This window comes from Hoplias malabaricus, chromosome 1 (genome assembly GCF_029633855.1).
Source record: "Hoplias malabaricus isolate fHopMal1 chromosome 1, fHopMal1.hap1, whole genome shotgun sequence".
NCBI classification, from domain to species: domain Eukaryota; kingdom Metazoa; phylum Chordata; class Actinopteri; order Characiformes; family Erythrinidae; genus Hoplias; species Hoplias malabaricus.
Window position 1 is genome coordinate 3,648,895 of NC_089800.1, and position 25,523 is coordinate 3,674,417.

At 40.4% G+C, this 25,523-nt stretch overlaps 3 protein-coding genes and 1 pseudogene across 3 annotated transcripts; all 4 read left to right on the forward strand.

Annotated features, from left to right (window-relative positions):
• The first annotated feature begins 210 nt into the window (after positions 1-210).
• Positions 211-1,158, forward strand: LOC136705771 (free fatty acid receptor 2-like; annotated as a pseudogene).
• A 7,677-nt stretch (positions 1,159-8,835) lies between these two features.
• LOC136664883 (free fatty acid receptor 2-like) lies at positions 8,836-9,801 on the forward strand. Its single transcript, XM_066642361.1, has one exon. The coding sequence runs from the start codon at positions 8,836-8,838 to the stop codon at positions 9,799-9,801; it is 966 nt and encodes a 321-aa protein (XP_066498458.1).
• A 3,840-nt stretch (positions 9,802-13,641) lies between these two features.
• On the forward strand, positions 13,642-14,682 carry LOC136705830 (free fatty acid receptor 2-like). The gene has a single exon (XM_066679621.1). The coding sequence runs from the start codon at positions 13,642-13,644 to the stop codon at positions 14,680-14,682; it is 1,041 nt and encodes a 346-aa protein (XP_066535718.1).
• A 7,097-nt stretch (positions 14,683-21,779) lies between these two features.
• On the forward strand, positions 21,780-22,745 carry LOC136665576 (free fatty acid receptor 2-like). The gene has a single exon (XM_066643224.1). It carries the CDS (start codon positions 21,780-21,782, stop codon positions 22,743-22,745), a length of 966 nt encoding a protein of 321 aa, XP_066499321.1.
• Positions 22,746-25,523: the final 2,778 nt, after the last annotated feature.

Consider the following 25,523-nt stretch of genomic DNA (forward strand, 5'->3'; position numbering starts at 1 on the left):
TGCTTTTCTAGTTCCCAGGGTGGGGTGAGTGAGAGGGAGGTGAGAGGAAGGAAAGGGTGGCTTGCTCCACAATACAGAAAGATGCAGAAAAGTGTAGTGAAGTGAAGCACTTTTTTAAATTATTTTCTTCTATACATTTCTTCTGGATTTCTTTTTAATTTAATGTCACCCTTAGTGAATCCAAGATCTGCTGTCATTTTCCTTTGGGACATGCAACTAAAGTCTCCTCATTTCCACAGAATACTCACCTACAACAGCTGGGAGATGAACCAGGGATATATAAACCTGGCCCTGGCTGTGTACAGCATCACGCTGATCACAGGTCTTCCAGCCAACATGCTGGCCTTCTACACCTTTGTCCGGAATGTAAAGCAGAAAGCCAAACCCATGGATGTGCTCCTGCTCAGTCTCACCATCTCCGACTTGATCTTCATCTTCTTCCTCCCCTTCCGCATTAAAGAGATTGCAGAAAATGCATGGAATATGACCTACTTCTCCTGTACATTGTCAGTATTTATGTTCTACACCACCATCTACAACAGCACTTTACATTTGTTGGCCATCAGTGTGGCTCGCTACCTCGGAGTGGCCTTCCCCATCAAGTACGCTCAACTCAAGGAGAATCCTCAATACATCATTGTAGCCAGTGTCCTTTTCTGGGTGATTTCCACAGCACACTGCAGTGCTGTCGTTGTTGTGCAGTACATTAACATCTACACTCCAAACACCACTGAGGAACAACCCAAGCAGAACATCTGCTATGGTAACTTTAGTGTGGAACAGATGATTGTCCACCCATCTGGAGCTGTTCCTATTATTGTTTTGCATCCCTTTCATCATCTGCTGCTTCTGCTACAACAGATCCTCTCCAACCTACCCAACCTCAAATCCAGGAAACGTCTCAGAGCAATCGGACTTGCCCTCTGTACTCTAGTTCTGTTTACCATTTGCTTCATGCCTTACAATATATCTCACTTGGTGGGATTCATTAGGTGGTCCACTCCTGAGTGGAGAGTGTATGGCCTACACGCCAGCATCTTTAACGCCTGCCTGGACCCCTTCGTCTTTAATTTCTCTTCTTCTTCAGTCGAGGGGACTTTCAAATACTTCTGGCAAGGACTTGTCAAAAAAGTCTCCTGTTGTCTCAGGGTGGTATGATGCTTTCAGACGAGTCGCTCCAGTGCTGAGGTGTATGCACTACACACACCGTAAGTCTAACAGCATCTGTTTAATTTGTAATCTATATTTATAATAAAGTAAAGCAATAAGAGCATGGGCCGAAAGCAAGACTCCAGAGGCTGGAACTGTGACCATAAGCTCAAACATCTAGCTCTACAAGAGTTAATCTGCATGTAGAGCACTGTACAGCTATTGATTCGAGATACTGATTATGTCCCTTTTTTAATAAAAATTGTAATTGATCTTAAGCAAGCAGACCCAAGAGTACTATGTCTAATGTTTGGTAGTGAGTTTTTAGCAAGTTTTAGGAAACAACACAGATACACACACACACATTTACGGACACTTTTTGAGTCACCAATCCACCTGCAACGTGTGTTTTTTGGACTGTGGGAGGAAACCGGAGCACCCGGAGGAAACCCACGCGGACACGGGGAGAACACACCAACTCCTCACAGACAGTCACCCGGAGCGGGAATCAAACCCACAACCTCCAGGCCCCTGGAGCTGTGTGACTGCAACACTACCTGCTGCGCCACCGTGCCGCCCTTACATTCAAACAAACTTCTCAAAAAGAAAACAAAAACATAAAACACATGTTCCAGTTACCGAGTTGTCTAGTTAAATCTTAACATTTAACTAGACGATTTTAAGATGATTGGCCTGGTGAAACTGGTCTTTGTACGATGAAATGTTCCTCAGGTCTTAAGAAGTAGGTTCCTGAAAAACGGATTCTTCTATTATTACAAGAAGTGCATCGTAAAAATCAAATGCCATTTTTGGTTTTGTATAGAACCATTTCACAAAAAAAATTACCTGCAAAATGGTTCTATATGGAAACACTGTATAAAGAACCCTGGACAGACTGTGTACTGCTGTGTGCATTAAACCTTTTGAGCTGTTCTAAGGTTTTGTGTGTATTTGGAAGTTTGGGAGTACATCAGGCTAATCACTGTATGTTTGATGAGTAGCAGAAGTTGCAGTGTCTGTCCATCTCAGACCAATCTCATGGAAATGATTAACAGTTCCATCCGCAGTTCTTAGTAAACAGGCAATCAGAGGCATCTATTTTGCAAATCAGGTTGCCCAACCCTTCCTTGAATGCATGAGGGTTATTTCCCTTTCAAATCAAGATGAACCCTGCATATTGACTTCCCCACAACAAAGGGTATGAATTACAGGACATTATACAGACAACTTATTGCACATGGTTTCTTCTGAAATGAAGAGTATTAATCATGATTTTGTTTTCCCTTTTGCTGCAGCCACATAGCGGTTGGAACATAGCGGTGAGGATTTCATTGCATACCCTTTCAACCCAAATTCCGCATTTTGCGGGGTAGAAACACACCTTATATAATCAGCTTTGTAAGTCTTGAATGTCTGAATGCTTCTGTGAGCTCTGTATACCGTTAGAAAGCGCAGATCCTACCGTTTCTAAAAATAGCGCTCTCATCGCGGTGCTGTGAAGCCTCTGGGAGTAATCCAGTGTGAAAAACCACCTAAAAATCAAGGCGCTCCTTCAAAATTTTGGTCTTATGTCCTTGTCATGAAAGACTAATGATAGGCGCTAAAATCAGAAAAAAAAACCGCTGAAAAAGGGACAAGAAAGACGCTGTTTACTTTCAGTTTCGTTTTGACTCACATAACGTCAACCCACGCTGTCTCTGGGCAGAAAAATATGAGTCATCAGCAAAAACATATTTCTATTATTGATTTATAGTTTTTCAAGGTTTTTTTTAGGTTTCACATCAAATAACACTGCATTAGATCAACAAATATAAACTAAAAAGCTTAAATAAATATTTATTGTGTGTTTTCTAAATAAACAAGTATTATTTCATAATTTTTTAAAAAGATTATAATAATAATAATAACTGTAAACATTATCAGCATCTGAGAAAACTGCCAAAGTACCAAAATGTTTTTATTTGTTGGGATATTGTCCATATTTGCCCTGAACTAAATTCCTGAAAGTCTGGGCCTGCTGTGACTGTCAGAACTTTATCAGTCATACATCCCAGAGCTTAGAATATCAAGAAAAATATGTCCGTCTGATGCTAAAAATTTATTTTGTCACAGTAATATGACATGTAATAAATTAGCATCAAAAATGCTTATGTTTTCAACTAAAATACACCTCACACTAACAATCTGTGTCAAGATATCCACTGTGGGAATATTATTTCAAGGCTGTACATTGAGAAATATGAAAAAAAAAGCAGGCGCTAGGTAAAATTTTTGGTCAAAACATGACAAATTTATAGAAAAATTGATTTATCGGTCAGCATGAAAACCTCAAGTGATTATATATTTGAGTAGCTAAGGTTCTTTAGAAAATAAAACAACATAGCCATATTCAATATGTCACATAATTACTGTTTAAATGCAACTGAAAGAGGCACTGACAAATAAACGGAATAGCAAAATAGCTATATATATAGGGTCCATCGAGTTAAACTGAGAACCTTAGTAAGGTCAAGTACTGATAATGCACTCCAGGTTTTCCCTAAGGTATGGGATTGATCCCTGTCCCTCCAGAGGGACACTTGCACTGCAGTTGCACAGTTTTTCTCTGTCCAAAAACACATCGGTAGACTGTGTAAAATTGTGTGCGAGTGACTGGCTGAGTGTATGAAATTGTCTACATGTGGCCTCTTGGGGCAACTGAGGGCACAACCTGGTTTACACAATCCCCCTGCACTCTGGTTGTTACTTCACCTATTCTACCCCTGGGGATTCCAGTCCTAGGCACTGTGATCCAGTTACTGGTACTTATGCATGTGAGCTAGGTGGGCCAGGGTCCTGGGGTGGTGGGTTCTGAGAGGAGTTTTGTGAGTTCTCCTCGTGTCCTTGTGGGTTTCCTCCAGTTGCTCTGGTTTTCTCCCACAGTGCTTTAATCACATGTTGGTAGGTGGATCGGCTACTTACACGTGTCCTTAGGTGTGAGTGTGTGTTGCCTTGTGATGGACTTGTGACTTGTCCAAGGTGTGATCCTGCCTTCTGCCCTGTGATTCCAGGTAGGCTCTGGACACAATGAGGCCCTGAACTGGAAACCCATGGTTACAGACAATGAATGAAAGATTTTTAAATGACAGTGCACTGCAAGAATATCTTGTAACAGTGCTATGAGATAGTTTAGCTAACTTAGAATGTTGTCCAAATGAGAACCGCACACATACTAGAATACAACTTTTAATTTACAATAGCAGAAGTTTGGTTATTACTCAGGAAAACAACATCACACAATCTGATGCTTTCTTAAGAGAAATTAACTGTAAAATTGTGAAACTGACTTCCAGTTTGTCTTTTAGTGACAATGACTAAGCAAGGGGCTATTGTCTTACCCAATGAATCTGTGAAAGTGGCAACAGCGTACACAACAGTCATTTCTAAGAAATGAGTAGGCTTTAAGGCTGTAACTGTGCTGAGCTCCCAGGACTATAAGTAGAATCCCTGGCCATGTGGGTATGATGTGATGAATGTGGAGCGGACAAAAAGCCCTTACTGATCAGCAGAAGAAGCCGTTGTTGTTCACAGACTAAATGGCCTGAAAGGCTCAGACCACAGACTGCAACTGTTTAAGGTTGAGTCCTGAAAGTGTGGTTAATGCCTTGTTCACACTTTTACATGTGTCTGGAGTAATCTGTTCCCAAGGGAACCTCAAAAGTGATCACTTGTGATTGGGTCTCTACTGTACATCTGAAGTGTATGCCAAGATGCACTGTACTCCTTTCACACTTGTACTTTTTGCTGGCCACTTACAATCCAATCACCATGGATGCATGGCATGTGCTTGCAAAGTGTGAATAAAAATGAAAGCCAAAATATGTCTTTAAATTAAAGGAACATTAGGTAGTATTTTTTCCTTAAAATTGCAGCTCTGCAGAATAGAGGCTCTGGCCTTGTTACTCTGGACTCTGCACTGCAGATGTACTGCAGTGCACTATGTAACTTTTGGAGGAGAGTAGGACTGATTTTAAGACCGATTTTTCATGCTGGGTTGCCAGAAATTTACACGAACACCAACATAAATGGAACACAGTTTCTGAATGCCAGTATATATTGTGTACACAGTGTAATTCTGGTAACATTTTTAGTCAAATGTACAGATGTACAGAATCACCTTGAAATGATGCTATTTAAACATGGCCGCCCCATGGCAGGGGGACCCACTCTATGGGGCATGTGATAAATAATCATTTGCTTTTGGTGATGATAATGATAATGTGCTGTGATAATGGTTTGGTGATAAAATGCCAGATTATTTCTGCAAACGTGGTTTGAAAATACAGTGGCACAAAGATGAAGAAAACAGTTGTAGTAGAGTTCTAATTTTCACATGGAAGACTTTTTTCGTCATGGTTCTTTCACAGCAAATTTTTTGGCAGATCCGGTTTTGTAACACTCCTTCAGCAACTGGCTAACCACAGGAAATGGCTTTGGCCTTATTTGGGCAAGGCATTGACTTTATTTACACTGTCTACATAAATTAATTTAGCATTGTCAACCTCAGAAGACTATAAAAAAACTTCCAGTCAAGTCTCAAATGAAGGTGTGGACTGCCATTTGTCTGGGCTGAGACCGGGGGCATACATACTAATGAACAGGCTTTTAAAACCAATAGGGAACTTGGGTATTTTTTTTTAATGCACTCAAATCACATGGACGGATGTCTCTGCAGTGTTAATAAAAGCTCCAGTGAGGTCATAACTCAGCATTAGCATCACAGGCTGGCAATAGGTAAGACCTTCATGTTTTTTACACATCAATCTCCACAGCTTCCACACAGTGCAGACACAGCAGGCACCCCTGTCTGGTGTCAAGTTCTGTAGGGTTTCTAAGTGCTCTTGATTGTGTTCTCCAAGTTCTGCACCTTTATATTAATGCACTGTTTACATGATTTATATAATTAATGAGGTTGTGCAATGTTTATAAGGTGTACTTGAAATTTTAACAATGTAAATACACAAGCAACGCTCATATATATTTATGCCATATAAATTCATACAGAAGTTTAGAACGTACTATGCCGAAAGGTGACAAAATTAGGTAATCAAACTCATCAAATGCGGAATGCATTGCTAGAATTTAAGAAAAGAAAAAAAAAGAATATAAATGAAGGAAGATGATAACCAATGCTTATTATCATTAAAATTAAATATTATTTATGCAGTTGTCTCATCTTCTTTGATATTTGGCAATTCTTTATGTTAATCAAGGAACTCCAGAAAGACCTCAGTCCAAAACCCAGCTTCTCATTTTCTAACAAATATTAGCTGTGGTGGCCACATCATCCCGGTGTGAGCTGCTCTTCAGTGACCACCACTGAGGTTTAGGGCTGAGTTCAAAGCACTTCTGCAGAATTCCTAGCTCCACATACAAAGGTCAGGTCATGGAGACCCTCTAATCAGGTGTGTTTGATCCATGTGTTTGGTCCCAAGAGTCGAACTCAGGAAAAAGTGTGTGTGTGTGTTGCTCTGTTTGTCTGATTCTGTATCCTCTTTTAAAATATGTTTTAAAACCCACTTCAAATTGTGAGCTCTTGTGGTGTTTTATGGGGTCTGGGTCTTTCTGAGCTTTGTTAGGCATATGCCTTACCACATATCACTACAAGTTGATGCAGTTTTACTGAAAAAATCTGATAAATAAATATTCTGAACGTCTACAAAATTGAAAAGAGTAATATATTTAAAAATATGTGATTATTTACTAGTTAATTTAATACATGTTATATTAACCTATTAAATATTTAGTTTTAAAAAGTTATCATGCTCTTGCCCAGCTACCGTTTGTTTCTGGTTGACCACAATTGAATGACGTCATCCTGCTTTTTGTGATAATGATAATGATAATGTAATATAAAGCATCATAAATAGGAATTATCTCATGAATACAGTCATAATGCATGCAAATACTACTACTGAATTTGCGTCAGGTCTTGTGATAATACATCAGGACACTTTCATATGTTCCACAGTTGCCTCTGATCTATTCCAGGAAGGTACTTTAACTTTAGGGTTGAATGAACTAGACGCAGTGTAGCAAGAGTTTTTCAGTTCCATAAAAACTCAGTGGAGCGTCTGCGGTTCAGCTGAGTCTGTCTGCTCATCTGAACTGAACAAGCACCGAACAAGATTGTACATGTACGCAAGCAAGAGAAGAGTAGAGCTTCCAAATTTACAGTTACTTGACCCTCTGGGGTCTGAGCAGACCAACACTCTGGGGACGTCCAACTTCTGTGGCCTGACGGCTTGTTCTGGTTCCCTGCAGAACTTCTTAAATTCTTCTTGAAATGCAACTGATCTTTTTCACATCAAACTGTTCAGAACTGTCTCAGCTCTCTCTGGACCAAGCCCAGTTTCACTCGGAGTTCTGAAAGATGTGCCATGTGTCCTAATACAAATCCACCAATTTACACAGAGTGGTCTGGTGTATCTAGTGTTCCTCACCGCCTGCATCACATCCTCACAACTGCAAATGTAAGTGATGAGTTGGCATGAAAGGAGCCAACATTAGAGGCCCAGGAAATGTCTGGACTACATTTCTTCACTTTGTTATTGCAAATTTATTCAAATCCATAAATCTCGAATTTGATGCATAGGAACATTTGCCAACCCCAGAGAATTAACACCTAACTTATTAGACTAAAATTGACTTGTGTATGAAAATATGTAACAGGCCTGGTGTGAAGCTTCTGCATAATTGTTGCACTATGGTAATTGTTTAATATAACATAATCTTACATAAAGTGCTGAGTCTCAGTACTGATATGAAAGTCACACCTTTAAAATAGCCAAACCATGGATTTCAGCAGTGATGCCTGATATGAAAACCCCCCACCCATGCCTTTCTGACTGTACATAGTATATATGGATCACCTGCATCCTGTTTTAAAGACATAGATATATAAACTTATGTGATTATGTAAGTTAGTAGTGTGATATGAAAGGGAGGATGTCCTGCGGAGGTATAGGTATGAACATTTGTGTCAGGGCCAGTCTGGTCATTATGTGAATTACCATCTGCTATATGCCATTGGTCATGTATACATGTGCACTACATAGGACTCTGCAATGAAAGGTTCAGACAAGGGACACTGGGCAGGTTAAAGTTAGCTAGTTAGTTTAAGCAAATCTGGGTTACTTGCTCAACCCACTTACTGGGATACACATGGTTCTGGATTTATCAGGTTCTGTCTCCACCTATGAGGTGATGCTGCTGTCACTCCTCTCACTTGCCATATCAGTAGCTAAGGTCTTGAGGGCAAGTGGACACCTCCTTGACCAGAGAAATTCCATGCCATCTTCCCACAGCTTCCAAGCAGTTTCCTAGCCCAGAGATGAAGGTCATGGCCATCCTGACCTTCCACCTGTAGTACAATGCAGCAGTCAGGGACATCTTCCCTTGCTGGATCCAAGCTGCCGAGACAACTGAGCTCCAAACCATCTACTTCTTAAACCATGATGCTGCCACGACCTTCAGATTTTGCATTGCCAAGCTTTCACATTGCGTAATCCAGGAATCTCATTGAGGAATTGTTTGTGTTGGTGGTATGTGTATATGTGAGGAAATGTAATTCTGATGATATCCACATACCTGTCATGCAGTTAATATTTTCTCTCTTTCCACAGATTGCTCACGTACATCATCACCATGCAATGGACAAAGCTAATGAGTGACCTGGTCCTGGTCGTGTACAGCATCACGCTGATCACAGGTCTTCCCGCCAACCTTCTGGCCCTTTACACCTTCGTCCGTAAGATAAAGCAGAATGCCAAACCCATTGATATGCTCCTGCTCAGCCTCACCATCTCAGACCTGATCTTCCTCTTCTTTCTCCCCTTCCGCATGAAAGAGGCAGCTGAAATGAAATGGGACATGAGCCACTTCCTCTGTGCTATGACTATCTTCATCTACTTTTCGGGCATCTACAACAGCACATTTCTCTTGACGGCCATCAGTGTGGAGCGCTACCTTGGAGTGGCCTTCCCCATCAAGTACAAGGCCAAGCGTCATCCTCGAAACGCCGCGTTAGCCTGCGTCATCTTTGGACTGATGTCAATGGGACACTGTAGCATTGTCTTTTTCACACAGTATTATAAAGGCAACAATAACATTTCTGCACGCAACTCCTGCTACGTCGACTTCAGCAATGAACAGCTGCGTTTCCTTTTACCGTTCCGTCTCGAGCTGTTCCTCGTATGTTTCTGCATTCCCTTCATCATCTGCTGCTTCTGCTACATCAGATTCATCCTCATCCTGTCCCGGCTTCCCAACCTCAATCCCAAGAGGCGCTTCCGGGCAATTGGACTTGCCCTGGGTACCCTAGTCGTTTTCATCATCTGCTTCATGCCTTTCAGCTTGACCCACTTGGTGGGTTTCATTACATGGCGTAGTCCTGACTGGAGAGTGTATGCCCTGCTCACCAGCACCTTTAATGCTTGTCTGGACCCCTTCATCTTCTACTTCTCTTCTTCTGCACTCCGGGGGACGCTGAAAGTCTGCACCCAAGCACTTTTCAAAAAACTGTCCTACTGCTCACGAGTTTCTTGCTGTCCCCAGATCAGCCGCTCCAACACTGAGGAGCACGCACACAGTTCCACCAACAGTTTTCGCTAAAGTACCTTTCCAAGATGAAGTCTACATTTTTACAGAGATCTTTTGAAATGATGGAGACCAGTAGCTGACCGTAAGTCTGGACCAGGATAAAGCCCCAGAACCAAGCTCATAACCTCCTCTTCATTTTCAGCTCAGTGTGCCTCAGCTGTTAATTTTGTAGAGCCCAAGACTGACTTAAACACATCCTTTTCCATTCAAGCTTAAGGCCTATTTTCAGATATTTTAAAAATGTACTTTATATATATGTATATGTATATATATATGTATATATATATATATATATATATATATATATATATATATATATATATATATATATATATATATATATGTTCCTGTAGTTCATCTATTGCTCAGCAACCTGTTCCTCAATGGTCAGGTCCCCACAGACTAACGCACCACAATATAAGATCGACCCTCTAAATCATATCTACTCTGTGGTGGTCCTTTGGGGGTTCTGACCAACTGTTCTATATACACCCATTTTTCTGCTGAAATAATTCTTTGCATGTTGAAAACATTCTTCAGCCTGATGGATAATGTATTGTATACTGTATTATATTCACCACATTTTCCCTGAAAACAACAGATGTGCCATTTTTTCAGGTTCAACAGTGAATCCCTTGATGTAGATTACAACTACAGCAATAATAAACATAGCCACACCTTTGACAGTGTGGTAGTAGTAGCATGGTTGTAGGTGTAACTTGCTATACTTTGGATGGAATGAAAACAAAGATGGGGGACAGGTATTAGATGTTGAGGCAAAAAGAGAATGGGCCACCATCGTTTGGATGTTTGAAAGTTAGCTTACATACTGGATTTATATTTGAACTTGCTTTGCGAAGGACTGGCGCCCCTCCAGGGTGTGTTCCCACCTTGCACCCAGTGATTCTGGGTAGGCTCCGGACCCAGCCCGAACGGGAAAAGTGGTTGCAGTCAATGAATGAATAAAAGAATATTTTAAATTTCATTTCCGCCTTATATGTTTTATTTGTTGAGGCAGATGTTATGTTCCTTCTCTATTTTCCCTTCCATCATAAGTCAATGGTATCACTTTAAAATAAAACTTCACTTATAAAGGTTTATAAATCGTTTAAAATTCTGTTTATTAAATGACATTTAATTAGGGTGGGTACATGTTTAATCTCAGAAATAATCATTTTTAACATTGAAATAGAAACTGCAACATTGACCTATTTTTTCTGTCTAATACTGACGTGTCAGAACGCTTACTGTAAAATGTCAAGGTAAAGAATAAGTTAAGACCTGAGAAAGTGAATTTAGTCATTTTATGTGGTAAGGTTCGCCCTGTGAAGGACTGGCGCCCCCCCCCCAGGGTGTGTTCCCATCTTGTGCCCTGTGATTCTGGGTAGGCTCCGGACCCACCGTGACCTTGAACTGGATAAGGGTTATAGACACTGAATGAATGAATAAGGTATACTCCACATTATCATCAATGACTAAAAAAGACACTCTGTTGGTAGTTAAATTATTACAATTGGTAGATAAATAGATAAACTTAAAAACAAATATGTACTAAAGCTGAAAGGTTTAAGGAGTCAGTAAGTAAGGTCAGTAATCAGCAAGATCTGAGGTTTGATGGTATAGATGGATGGATGTATTTGGCAAATAATAGGTCACTCTTACCCTTGCTATTTGTCTTATGAATTATTATTTATTAATTTTAATGTGTTACAATTTGATATATAACCAATAACAAGCAGATTGTAAACCATTTATAAACCTTTTTAAGTGCAGTCTTATAGGAAATGGGCAACTATGTAACAGCGCATTGCATTGTGGGTAGTGCTTGCCATTTTAAAGGACAAACTCCATAGCAACATAACAGAACAAAACAATGGAACGGGTGAAAAGTAAGCACTCCCAGTATTTTGCAAAATCAATGTAAAGAAATCCCCGTTTAAGCTTCTTACTGAGCGTAAGCAAAGGTTAGAGACAGATATGAGTACATCTGACTTTATCGCAAAAAAGGGCAAAGTGGAAATGAGAAAAACAAACTGAGTCCAAACACAGAGCAATACTAAAAGCATGGTCATCCCGACCAAGCTACACAACCAGTATGACCAAGCTAGACCATACTGGTTGACCCCATGACCAGGCTGGTTGACCATCTTGACCAGCATAAGCATTCTGGTTGACCAACTTGACCAGCATAATCAAGATGGCTGACAAGCATGACCAATATAGGGTACGTTTTGCCTAAATTACCAGCTTTCCAACCACCTTGACCATCAAAGACCGGCCCAAGACATCTACAACCAGCTTCCAGCTAAAACAGGTCTTATGCTGGATTTTTCAGCAGGGCTCTGGCACTAACATATTTGGGACTAGCTGTAGTAAGTACCTGAACTCATAGTTCTTGAGAATGCTATCAGACTCTCCAAGAAATGACCAAACATGTAGTTTAAAATCTCAGAAGAACTGTTGGAAGGTCAGTTTTCTAAAATGGACACTGCAACCCGTTACATTGAATTATTAATCAGATTATTAAAGGGGAACCAGGCTGTTTCTTTCCTGAACAGGTCATCCATTGAATGACTCTGCAGCATTAAGAAGACACCCTAGTTTGGTCACATCTCAGCTGTAAACTTCACTGACCTACCGTAGGTAAGACTGAAATCCTTTACCTCTTTATTCCTGTGTTTTAGCTGTCAAACATTGTCAACAATAGATACATAAATTTTTGAGGGAAATTTACATAAGACGTTGTGACGAGCCTTTTTGAAAAGTCTAAACAAATTGCATCCTTGAATAAGTTTCAGTTACGGAATATGCATTTGTGCAAGTACCACTGATGTCCTTTTGCCAGCTTTAAGCAATTCACAGAACACAGGACTCAGTTAATATTAGTAACCTGTAAAACCACAGATAATAAATTTGTTTTATTATCTGTGGTTTTACAGGTTATAGTTTTATAGTTTTATTTAGTTGCTAATTATTTGATGTGATTTTAAGAATATTTCAAATTAACAATTGGTAGCAAACTTAACTCTAATGAACACACTGTTGACTATCGTGGACCAATAGTTTTCTGAATAATATTTATCAAAAAGTTTATTAAAGAATAAAAAAGAAAAGAGGTGATCTGAAGCCACTTTTCTGCTTTTGAAAGTGTCTGTGGTCTGTCACAGTGGTTATTAAACAGGAAATAGTGAGTGTGGTCTTGAGCTTACTGGGTGAAATGCAGCACCTTCACAAACTGGAGGATTGATAGAGTACCTCACGAATTCAGAATGATATAAATATATTTATTGCTTTTCTAGTGCCCAGCATAGAAGACTGTGTTATTGATATGAATACAAACTGACCTTTGCAACCTTGAATCTGTTTGATTAGTCAGTAGTTTTACAAGGAGTGACCATAGACCTGCTCTAAAATGAGAAAAGCTGTGGGAAAATGTATTGTAAAAATGTAAAAGAAAAAAAATAAATTTCTAAAAGAGGTACTTTGTAATTATTTTCTTCTGAAGATTCAGTCTAGATTTCTTTTAACTTTAACATTGGCTTAAGTCCATTCAGCGTAGACATCTTTTATAGATGAATAGGGCTGTGTGTCTACTCTATGCTGGACATGTTCACTGTGTGAAAATAGCCTCCTATTTTGAAAAATGACAATTAATATTGTTGAAACAAAATCGAAATATCGATTTTTACCAGTAGGGGTAGCTATAAGACACTATTTACAATTTATGATGTTTGTTGCTGGGAGGAAATTTATTTTCAAATGAATACTACCCCTGGGGTCTTTGACACAAAGGTAGATCTTCAAGACCTGGGCTTGTAGAAAGACCTTCCTTGGCACATTTTCCTTTGGGACATGCAACTAAAGTCTCCTCATTTCCACAGAGTACCCACCTACAACAGCTGGGAGATGAACCAGGGATATATATACCCGGCCCTGGCCGTGTACAGCATCACGCTGATCACAGGTCTTCCAGCCAACATGCTGGCCTTCTACACCTTTGTCCGGAATGTAAAGCAGAAAGCCAAACCCATGGATGTGCTCCTGCTCAGTCTCACCATCTCCGACTTGATCTTCATCTTCTTCCTCCCCTTCCGCATTAAAGAGGTGGCAGAAAATGGATGGAATATGACCTACTTCTCCTGTACATTGTCAGTATTTATGTTCTACACCACCATCTACAACAGCTCTTTACATTTGTCGGCCATCAGTGTGGTTCGCTACCTCGGAGTGGCCTTCCCCATCAAGTACACTCAACTCAAGCTCAATCCTCAATACGGCATTGTAGCCAGTGTCCTTTTCTGGGTGATTTCCACAGCACACTGCAGTACTATCATTGTTGTGCAGCACTTTAACATCTACACACCAAATACCACTGAGGAACAAACTGAGCAGAACATCTGCTATGGTAAAATTAGTGTGGACTATGGCTACATCTCCCTCCTTGTCGAGCTGTTCCTTTTATTTTTTTGCATCCCTTTCATCATCTGCTGCTTCTGCTACATCAGATGTATCATGATCCTCTCCAACCTACCCAACCTCAAACCCAGGAAACGTCGCAGAGCAATCGGACTTGCCCTCTGTACTCTAGTTGTGTTTGCGATTTGCTTCATGCCTTACAATATGTCTCACTTGGTGGTCCACATCATTAGTGGGCCCACTCCTGAGTGGAAAGTGTTTGCCCTACTCCCCAGCACCTTTAACGCCTGCCTGGACCCCTTTGTCTTCTATTTCTCTTCTTCTGCAGTCCGGGGGACTTTCAAATCCTTCTGGCAAGGACTTGTCAAAAGACTCTGCTGCTGTTTCAGTGTGCTACGCTGCTGTCAGACTAGTCACTCTAGTCCTGAGGAGTACGTACCACCTACAACTTCAGATAGTCTAACAGCACCTGTTTAATCTGTAATTTAACTCTTATTGGGCTTTTGAAAGTAAGGTAATAAGAGAATAAGCCACGATCAAGACTCTTTTTTCTTTAAAGGAACACTATATATTTTTTTGCTCCTGGGCTCCGTCGACAGTTGCAGAGTGTAATATACTGTTACAGCACTGTCCACGGAGGATGTTGTTGGCGTTATTTCATTCCCTCCTCCTAAAGATACATAGTGCAGTTTCTACAGTGCTGAGCCCAGAGTAGCAAAGACAGAGGCTCTGTTCTCTCTGTTACAGCTCAGTGGAGCATCAGAGTAAGCCCTCTGAGTGGAAATTTAAAAATAAAAAACAAAGAAAAAAAAAACAAAGAAAAAAAAAAACAAGTCAGCGGTATCACGTGACTCCTTCAGACACACCCATAATTTGACTAGCCACTCTAGAGCAGAGAGCGACCTCTGTTGGCCATTTGAATTCTGTGTCTTAAATAGGACCTCAGGTGTCTATTCTCTTCATTCATTGTGACTTTTAAAAAAAAAGAGCACCAGAGTGTGATTTTAAATTAAAAATATTTTCACGTGCTCCTTTAAATACAGAATATGGTCAATACAGAATATGGTCTGTCCGAAGAGTACTAGGTCCTATATTTGGTAGTGGGTGCTTCGCCAGTTCTAAGAAACTGAGCCATACATCCATCCATTATCTGTAACCGCTTATCCAATTTAGGGTCGCGGGGGTCCAGAGCCTACCTGGAATCATCGGGCGCAAGGCGGGGAATACACCCTGAAGGGGACGCCAGTTCTTCACAGGGCAACACAGACACACACACATTCACTCACACACTCACACCTACAGACACTTTTGAGTCGCCAATCCACCTGCAACGTGTGTTTTTGGACTGTGGGAGGAAACCGGAGCACCCGGAGGAAACCCACGCTGACACGGGGAGAACACACCAACTCCTCACAGACAGTCACCCGGAGCTGGAATCGAACCCACAACCTCCAGGCTCCTGGAGCTGTGTGACTGCGACACTATCTGCTGCGCCACCGTGCCGCCCCTGAGCCATACAGTGTTTGGTTATCCAAACAATGTATTAGAGTTAATATATTGTCATTGTCATTTAAAAATATGTATCTCCATTTTTGTGGATTTTTAATGTACTACATCATTTGATCAGTGCAGCTGACATCGCTGTCGCACAGCTCCAGGGAACTGTGGTGACTGTGAGGAGTGTGGTGTGTTCTCCCTGTGTCCAATTGGGTTTCCTCCAGGTGCTCCCGGTGTCCTCCCACAAAACCACACGTTGGTAGGTGGAGTTTTCCATGCGAGTGTGTGAGTGAATGTGTGAGTGTGTGTCACCCTGTGAAGTATCAGGCTAAGCTCCGGACCCACCGCGACCCTGAATTGAATAAATGCTTACACACAGTAAATGAATGAATGAATGAACCAATAGAAATGCTTGAAAATTACTTTAAAATAAAACCTTTTTACATCCAAAGTTAAGGAGGTTTTTCCACTTCTCCTTTAAAGTTGCTATTTTTGGAGATACATGTTTTAATTGGACAGCAACATTTAATCACTGATTTAATAAACTAATTTGCATAGTCCGGTGGAAAGCCTATTTTTTTTAAATATTCGGACGACATCTCAAATTTGACACAAAGGGTACAGTTAACTTTAAATGACCTTATGGCATTATCTACTACCCTCATAAAAAAGAGGGTTCCACAAGGGTTCTGTTAGAACCGTGACTATACTGTTTAGGACCAGATGGTGAAATGGTTCTTTGCATTATGTAATTTTCTTCAGATTAATCGAAAATGGCCTTTATTTTGCCAAATGTAGCACCAAGTAAGATTCTGCTGTCACAACAAGCTGGACGTCTTAACAATAGAAGAACCTTGTATTTTCCATCGGTCTGAGACCCATTTTACAATGCCAAGGTTCTCTATAGAGTTCATGGTTCCAAAGAGAAACATTGATTTTAATAAAGATCCTGTAAGAAACCTCTTTTTCAATTGTAATTCTGTGTATGCGTTTGCACGCACGTGTGTGTGTGTGTGTGTGTGTGTGTGTGTGTGTGTGTGTGTGTGTGGGCCATTTGGGTTGATAAGTGCCCCAGGGCCTAGTTCTAAAGTTTTGTATTTGGAGATTTGGGAACATATCAGGCGACTTATTGTAATGTTGATAATTAGTTGTTGTAGTATCTGTCCATCTCAGACCAAACTCATGAAAATAAACTTATTCACAGGTTAAAATGTCATCTGGATAATTAGAGACACTGCAGTTCCAAAAGCAGTTCTTTGTAAACAGGATCGAATACATAATCAGATGCACTTCCTGTGTATTTACCCATATTTTGTGCAAATCTCTCACGTTGCCCAACTCTTCCTTGTATGAATATGCATGAGGACGAAAACGGCTGTGTCCAATCAAGAGCACATCGTATAAAAATTACACATCAGTACAAGAACACGTACTGTTTTTTTTTTTGTTTGTTTGTTTACAAGAATAAAAGCCTTACTGTTGTTCAGAACAATCACATTCTGGCATGTGATGCTTTCTTCAGAGGCATTCTGCCGAACTGTGGAAAGTGAAAATGATTCCCAGGTCATCTCTTAATGATACAGACCAAGCAAAGGGCTATTTCTTGTCACTGAGTATCTTGCAAAAGTCACAACTACAGCCAAACAAACTAACTTCCCTTCACACAAACTTTGGCCCCTGTGTTGTATTTTTGTCATTCTAAGAACTGAGGAAGCTTGTAGCTGTGGTGAGCTCCCAAGGCTATTAGTAGAAACTCTAGCCACATGGGTAACTCGCGATGAATTAGGAATGCGTTAAGAAGCCCTTACTCACAAATGTAGAACATATATAGATCAGACAAATAACCCGCTACCTGGACAGCTCAGAGCCCAGACTGCACCCATTAAAGGCTGAGACCTGAAGGTGTGGTTTAGGCCCTGTTCACACCTGGCATTTACCTGGCTAGGGCTGACCACCTCTCCGGGCATGTGTGCTGACTGCCCCCTAGTGTTTACTAGTGTGTGTAAATGTGTTTCACTGCACAGACTGGGTTAAATGCGGAGAACGATTTCCTCTGTGTGCAAGCACAGTAGCCCATAAAGCGATTCTGATTCTAATTCTAAAATATATTTTACGCAATGTACAAATTCTGGAAACCTATTTTTAGTCCGATATGTACAAAATCACAAGGCTGTTTAAACATGGCCACCCCAGGCCAGGGAGACCCACTCTATGGGGCGTGTGATAAATTATCATTTGCTTTAATGCTTCCTGATAATTTGGCGATAACAATGACAGACTGCTGCTGCAGATGTGGTTTGAAAACACAGTGGTTGCACGGCTTGGACCAAAGAGACCATGTGAACACAGATGAAGAAAATATGTTCTAAGTAGAGCTTTCATTTGTACATGAACGATTGTGTATTAATATGTGGTTCTCTCACACTTTATTGTCAGGCAGATCCGGTTCTGTAACACCTCTTCAGCAAGCAGCTAACCACAGGCAATGGCTTTGGCCTTATTTGGGCAAGGCACTGACTTTATTTACACTGTCCACATAAATTAATTTAGCATTGTCAGCCTTAGAAAACTGTAAAAAACCTCCAGTCAAGTCTGGGATGAAGGTGTGGACTGTCCCTTGTCTGGGCGGCTGAGACCGGGGGCATACACACTAATGAACACGCATTTAAAACCAATATGGAACTGAGGCATTTTTTTTTCTTGACTGAACTCAAAGTCACATGGACGGATGTCTCTGCAGTGTTAATAAAAGCTTCAGTGAGGTCATAACTCAGCATTAGCATCACAGGCTGGCAATAGGTAAGACCTTCATGGTTTTTTTTTTTACACATCAATCTCCACACTCCAAAAACCACTGCGCAAACAGTGCAGACTCAGCAGGCACCCCTGCCTTGTGACAAGTTCAAATGGGTTCCTAAATGCTCTTGATGTTTTTCTCTCAGTTTTGCATTTGCTTTTAATTATTATTATAATATTGAGTTTAATGCACAGTTACTGTCTTTGTTCTGAATTCAAAAATATGACCACAACATATGTTGCTTTTGTAAATTGATGCTTTAGATGTTTTAAAAACTAAAGTTCTACTCAGGAGCCAAGTAGGATTAAATTGGAGAAACGTGTCCTAGCTTGTTCTCTTTAGCGGATGTCTTGTCTTCATCTATTTTAACTCAAATAGGAGAATCAAACCTAGAACCAGGAACAAGAGTGTGTCGGTAATGTATTATATGATTAACATGAGTAATTCTAAGAGCTGTTAAAGTCAGCTTCTTTATTCAGTATTAAATCAGTTGTGCTCACAAGTATATTTTGCAATGAGTGTGTGCAATGTTTGTAAATTTTACTTGAAATTTTAGCAATGCAGATATAGATGAATTTATTTATTCCATGAGCATTTACACCGAAGTTACACAGGAGTGCTTTGAACATACAGTGGACAAAGGGCGCATAGGTGAGTTAAAAGTAGGTCACCAGGTCTGACCCATTTATACAAATTGTGAAACGTTCTAAACTAATCTATGTGAAATTACTGTGGAATATTTTGATAGAATTAAAGTACATATAGAAAAAGAAAATTAATTAAAATTATAACCGACAGATATTATATTTAAAAAGATAATTATTAATACCTTGTTTGGACTTTTGGAATGATGTATATTAATGAAGGAACTTCAGAAAGACCTCAGTCCAAAACCCAGCTTCTCATTTTTTAACAAATATTCGCTGTGGTGGCCACATCATCCCGGTGTGAGCTGCTCTTCAGTGACCTCCACTGAGGTTTAGGGCTGAGTTCATAGCACTACTGCAGAATTCCTAGCTCCACATATAATGTCAGGTCATGGAGACCATCTAATCAGGTGTGTTTGATAGTCCCAAGAGAAAACTCAAACGGGTATGTGTGTGTGTGTGTGTGTGTGTTGCTCTGTTCGATTGATTCTGTATCCTCTTTTAAAATATGACTTAAAACCCACTTCAAATCTCTAGTGTTTATGAGGATACACTTTACTGTGAGCTCTTGTGGTGTTTTATGAGGTCTGGGATTTTAGAGAGGGTCTTTATCACAAACCACTACAAGTTGATGCAATTTTACTGAATAAATCCTATAAAAAAATATTCGGAATGACTGCGAAATTGAAAAGAGCAATATGTAAAGTACTGTTTATTTACTATTACAGTTATAGTTATAGTTATAATGTAATATATATAGTTATTGTCCTCTTGCGGGTGTTTTCGGTTGACCACAATTGAACGACCTCATTCTGCTTTTAGAAATGATAATATAATTGAAAATATCTGTATGAAATATCTCATGAACACAGTCATAATGTATTACGATGTTATTCCAGATTTAAATGAAAATGCAACTGTCTACTTAACTGCATTAACTGAATATGCATCAAGTCTTTTGAAGACACATCATGAAGGTTTCATATGTGCCACAGTTGCCTCTGATGTATTCCAGGAAGGCGCTTAAACTTTAGAGTTGAGTGAACTTGACGCACCGTAGCAAGAGTTTTTCAGTTCCATAAAAACTCAGTGGAGCGTCTGCAGTTCAGCTGAGTCAGTCTGCTCATCTGAACTGAAATCTGTTTAAAAAGCACTAAACAAGACACTACTTTGTGCTGATACCTAAATTCTACATGTACACAAGCAAGAGAAGTGTAGCTTCCAAAACACAGTGGCTTGACCCTCTGGTGTCTGGGCACGTCAGTCTTCCGTGGTCTAAAGGCTAACCTTTTGACAACATGGACACAAATCCACAAATATGGACAAGGTTGTCTGCTGTAGTCTACCTCAGCTCCACTTCACAGCCACAAATCTGCAGGTGTGAGCGTAGGATCTAGTGGTGACATGGACTGGAAAGAACCAACTTTAAAGACCCAGGAAATGTCTGAATCATATTTCTGCACTTTGTTCTTGCAAAGATATTCATAACACATGTGCATTCACCAACCCCAGAGAGTTAATCCCTGTGTTGTAGGTTGAAGGCAGAAGTTGACTTGCCTGTGAGAATGTGTAGGTTGGCTTAAGCTTCAGTTCTGCAAACTTGGTAGGTAGTTGTTTAATTTGATATGACCTACTTAAAGGGCCGATTCTAAGCACTGATATGAAATTCACACCTTTAAAATAGCCAAACCACTAATTTCAGCAGTGATGCCACTCGCCTGATAGCAAACCCCCCAGCCATGTCTTTCTGACTGTACATAGTAAGTGTGGATCAGCTGCATCCTGTTTTAAAGACATAGATGTATAAACTTATGTGGTTATGAAAGTTAGTAGTGTGATATGAGAGGTAGGATGTGAATATTTGTGTCAGGGACAGTCTGGTCATTATCAGCTACATGACATTTGTCACGTATGCATCTGTACCACGTGAGACTCTGCAAAGGAGTGTTCGGACAAGCAACGCTGGGCAGGTTAAAGTTAGATAATTAGTTTAAGCAGATCTGAGTTACTTCCTTAACACATTTTCTAGGAAACACATGGTTCTGGATTTATCAGGTACTTTACTTCTGAAGTGCTTCTGATTTGCCCTAATTCTACAATCTTGCTCCCACATTCATCCCTCTCGCTTGCCAAATCTGTAGCTAAAGGACTTGAGGGCAAGTGGGCAGCTCCTGGGCCACAGCATCTCCATGCCATCTTCCCACAACTGAAGGTACAAGCAGTTTCCCAGCTCAAACTGAAGATGCCGAATCCTGTCCTTGCACCACTAGGACTTCGCAACAGTTAAGAAGAACCTTCCCTAAGGTCACTGGATCCAAGCTGCTTGGACAACTGAGCTCCAAACCTTCTCCTTATACTATGTTGCCATCCCTTCAGATGTCTAAATTGCTAACCTCTCACATTGCCTAAATCCAGGAATCTTGTTTTACTTTTTTGCCGCACTTTCTGATGTCTACCTATTGCCATATGTCTACACACTGGGATTTCTCCTCTATTCTAGTTGAAGAACTGTTTGTGTTGGTGTGTATGTGTGTATGTGAGGATTTGTTATTGTGATGATGATGATATCCACATACCTGTCATGCAGTTAATATTTTCTCTCTTTCCACAGATTGCTCACGTACATCATCACCATGCAGTGGACTTTGCTAATGAGTGACCTGGTCCTGATCGTGTACAGCATCACGCTGATCACAGGTCTTCCCGCCAACCTTCTGGCCCTTTACACCTTTGTCCGTAAGATAAAGCAGAACGCCAAACCCATTGATGTGCTCCTGCTCAGCCTCACCATCTCAGACCTGATCTTCCTCTTCTTCCTCCCCTTCCGCATGAAAGAGGCAGCTGAAATGAAATGGGACATGGGCCACTTCCTCTGCACTCTGACTATCTTCATCTTCTTCGCCGCCATCTACAACAGCACTTTACTTTTGACCGCCATCAGTGTGGAGCGCTACCTTGGAGTGGCCTACCCCATCAAGTACAAGGCCAAACGTCATCCTCGTAATGCCGCGTTAGCATGCATCCTCTTTGGACTGATGTCATTGGGACACTGTAGCATTATCTTTATCACACAGTATTACGAAGACCCTAAAAACATTTCTGCACGCAACTCCTGCTACGTCGACTTCAGCAATAAACAGCTGAACGTCCTTTTGCCGGTTCGCTTTGAGCTGTTCATTGTGTATTTCTGTATTCCCTTCATCATCTGCTGCTTCTGCTACATCAAATTCATCCTCATCCTGTCCCGGCTTCCCAACCTCAATCCCAAGAGGCGCTTCCGGGCGATTGGACTTGCCCTGGGTACCCTAGTCGTTTTCATCATCTGCTTCATGCCTTTCAGCATGACCCACTTGGTGGGTTTCATTACATGGCATAATCCTGACTGGAGAGTGTATGCCCTGCTCACCAGCACCTTTAACGCCTGCCTGGACCCCTTCATCTTCTACTTCTCTTCTTCCGCACTCCGGGGGACGCTGAAAGCCTGCACCCAAAAACTTTTCAAAAGACTGTCCTACTGTTCACGGGTTTCTTGCTGCCCCCAGATCAGCCGCCCCAACATTGAGGAGTACACTCAAAGTTCCACCATCAGTTTTCGCTAAAGTACCTTTCCAAGATGAGGTTTGTGTTTCTGCAGAGATCCTTTGGCCGTTCACTGGCTGACCGTAAGTCTGAACCAGGATAAAACCCCAGAACTAACCTCATGTTCATAACCTCATCTACATCTTCAGCTCAGTGCACCTCAAAGGTAGTTTGAATCTATGAACAAATGCTATTAGTTTTCTAGAGGCCAGTGCTCACTATCATGCATTCTTCACTATTCAGGCTTAAGGCACATTTACAGATGTACAGGGTGAGTCAAAACATGCTACATGTCCACCTTCCCATTGGGAAATTCTGCCCTTGATCCAATTTGGCGGCTTTCAAGATGGTGGCCATGTTCCAGACATAGGCTATTACTTTCTGGGGTATTCAGATATAAGGGTGTCCTCTGACTTTTTACTCATCCTGTATTTATGTAGTTGGTTTTACTTTTAAAACATAGTATATTTACACCAATCAGTCATAAAATGACTACCCTCTCCTTGTTATCACTCACTATGCACAGACTATATATGTGCACTTTGTAGCTCTACAATTACAGACTGTAATTCAATGATCAGGACCCCCACAGGAATTATTTGGGTAGTGTTGTTTTTGTTTTGTTTGTGGACTCTTCTCAGTCCAGCAGTGTCACTGATTGTTTTAAAAACTCCAGGAGGACTGCTGTATCTGATCCACTCGTACCAGCACAACACACACTGACATACCACCACCACATCAGTGTCACTGCAGCACTGAGAATGATCCACCACCCACATAATACCTGCCCTGTGGGGGTCCTGACCATTAAAGAAGCGGGCTACACAAGTATGCAGAGCAACAGGTGGACTGCAGTCTGTAATTGTAGAACTACAAAGTACTCAGTGTAGCTCAGAGAATGGACAATAAGTGTAAAAACATGGAGGTGGTATTACTGCTATAAGGTCTATGTTATGGTGCATAGGTTTTAACACACAGTACAGCACAGTTAACCTCAGCACATTGTTATTTTACCGCACTTTACTTGATGACTTTGTCAAGACTCAAACCAAAACAATCTCCATCTGATAACCAGCACTTTCATCTCTAAGAGAGAGAGGAGGACCTCAAGCTCCTCTCGCTTTAGATCTACACACATGCACAGGGGTTTGTGTGTGTGTATAAATTTTGTTCCACTGTTTTACTCCAAATCATTTCAGGGCCAGAAAGAATGTGGATGTGGAGAGAAGGGGCCCACAGTGAGAAAAGACATAGATACAAAAGACGTACAATGATGATGAAACAATGAAATTGTTATTGAATTGAAAATGCAATCAATTTCTGAGACTGAATTTTACAGGTGTAGAATAGTGAAAACAAACCAGAAAAAACTAAACAAAAACAGGAAAAAAAAGTTATGATTGAAAATTTTGATAAAATAATTATTTATGTTAAAGTTTTTAAAATGTTGATGCTGACAAGAAAAAAAAAAAATATATATATATATATGAAGATGTATATGTTATCATAGGTAGTATAAGTACATATACAGATATATATAGAAAAAATAGAGATATAGACAGAGATATAGATGTAAATATAAATATAGACAATGCATTACATATATAAATTTGTAGATGTTGTCCAAAAACAAACGTTGGTAGGTGGATTGGTGACTTAAATGTGTCTGTAAGTGTGAGTGTGTAAGTGAATGTGTGGGTGAGTCTGTCTCGCCCTGTGAAGAACTGGCGCCCCCTCCAGGTTTTGTTCCTGCTTCGCACCCAGTGATTCTGGGTAGGCTCCAGACCCACCACCACCCTGAACTATAAGCGCTTACAGACAATGAATGAATGAATATAGGTGTAGTAGATTTAGTGGTATATGTACAGATTATTTAGATATAACTTCAATATAAATAGATGTAGACAGATATATCTAAATTTAAATATAGATATCGATAAAGTTACAGATACATATACAAAAAAAAAAAGAAATATGTAGCAATAAGTATATTTACAGCCATATATGTGCGATGTGTAGCAATAACTCATTTAAAAGCTAGTTAAACGTGTTAGCTTGTATACTCAAATAAAAACGTCCTTCAAGGGTTCTTTCATTAAGCCAGTAGAACCATGGCTTCTATATAGACGAAGATAAATTTCCACATTGTGGACAATAAATGTATTCTATTTTATTCTATAAGCATTTGTATGTTGTTTTTCTTCTGCAGATGGAGATTGTGTTGTATGTGGTTATATTTATAGAGACCCATATAAGCTCTTAAAGACACGGGCATTCTAAAACCCCATTCCCAGAAAACGCCAAATGCTTGGGAACTGTGTGTGTAGGTTCTTGTTTAAAGACAGTGGATCTGTTAGAACCATGGGTTCTCTGCACAAAAGTTTGCCTGCACATATGGTTCTTTGTATTGTAAATAAGGGTTCTTCTCTTGGTCTAATCTTCACATCATAACATTAGAAGAACAGTTTTGTTGCTACCTAGAACCACATATGTCACCATGCGTCCGCTTCTACAAAGAACTCAAGGTTCTGTTGCTTTTGCCATGGAACCACTGAAGAACCATTTTTCTTTAAGAGTGCAGTTTTCAGTTTGTGTTGCACAGTGAAGAGTTTATTGAAATATATACTATATTCTCTGTAATGTTTTATGAAAATAAATCAATACGTTTTGATGAATACGTTTGTCTTGTTATTTTATGGACCATCACCTGCTCTCCTAAGGGCCTCAGATTGAGATGCTACAGCAGAAGCAGAAACCTGGCAGTTGTCCATTAGAGGGAGCCAATAATGCATGGAAAG

Excerpts from the sequence above, each read along its gene's own strand:
- LOC136664883 (XM_066642361.1), top strand. The coding sequence starts at position 8,836 with ATGCAATGGACAAAGCTAATGAGTGACCTGGTCCTGGTCGTGTACAGC.
- LOC136705830 (XM_066679621.1), top strand. The coding sequence starts at position 13,642 with ATGCAACTAAAGTCTCCTCATTTCCACAGAGTACCCACCTACAACAGC.
- LOC136665576 (XM_066643224.1), top strand. The coding sequence starts at position 21,780 with ATGCAGTGGACTTTGCTAATGAGTGACCTGGTCCTGATCGTGTACAGC.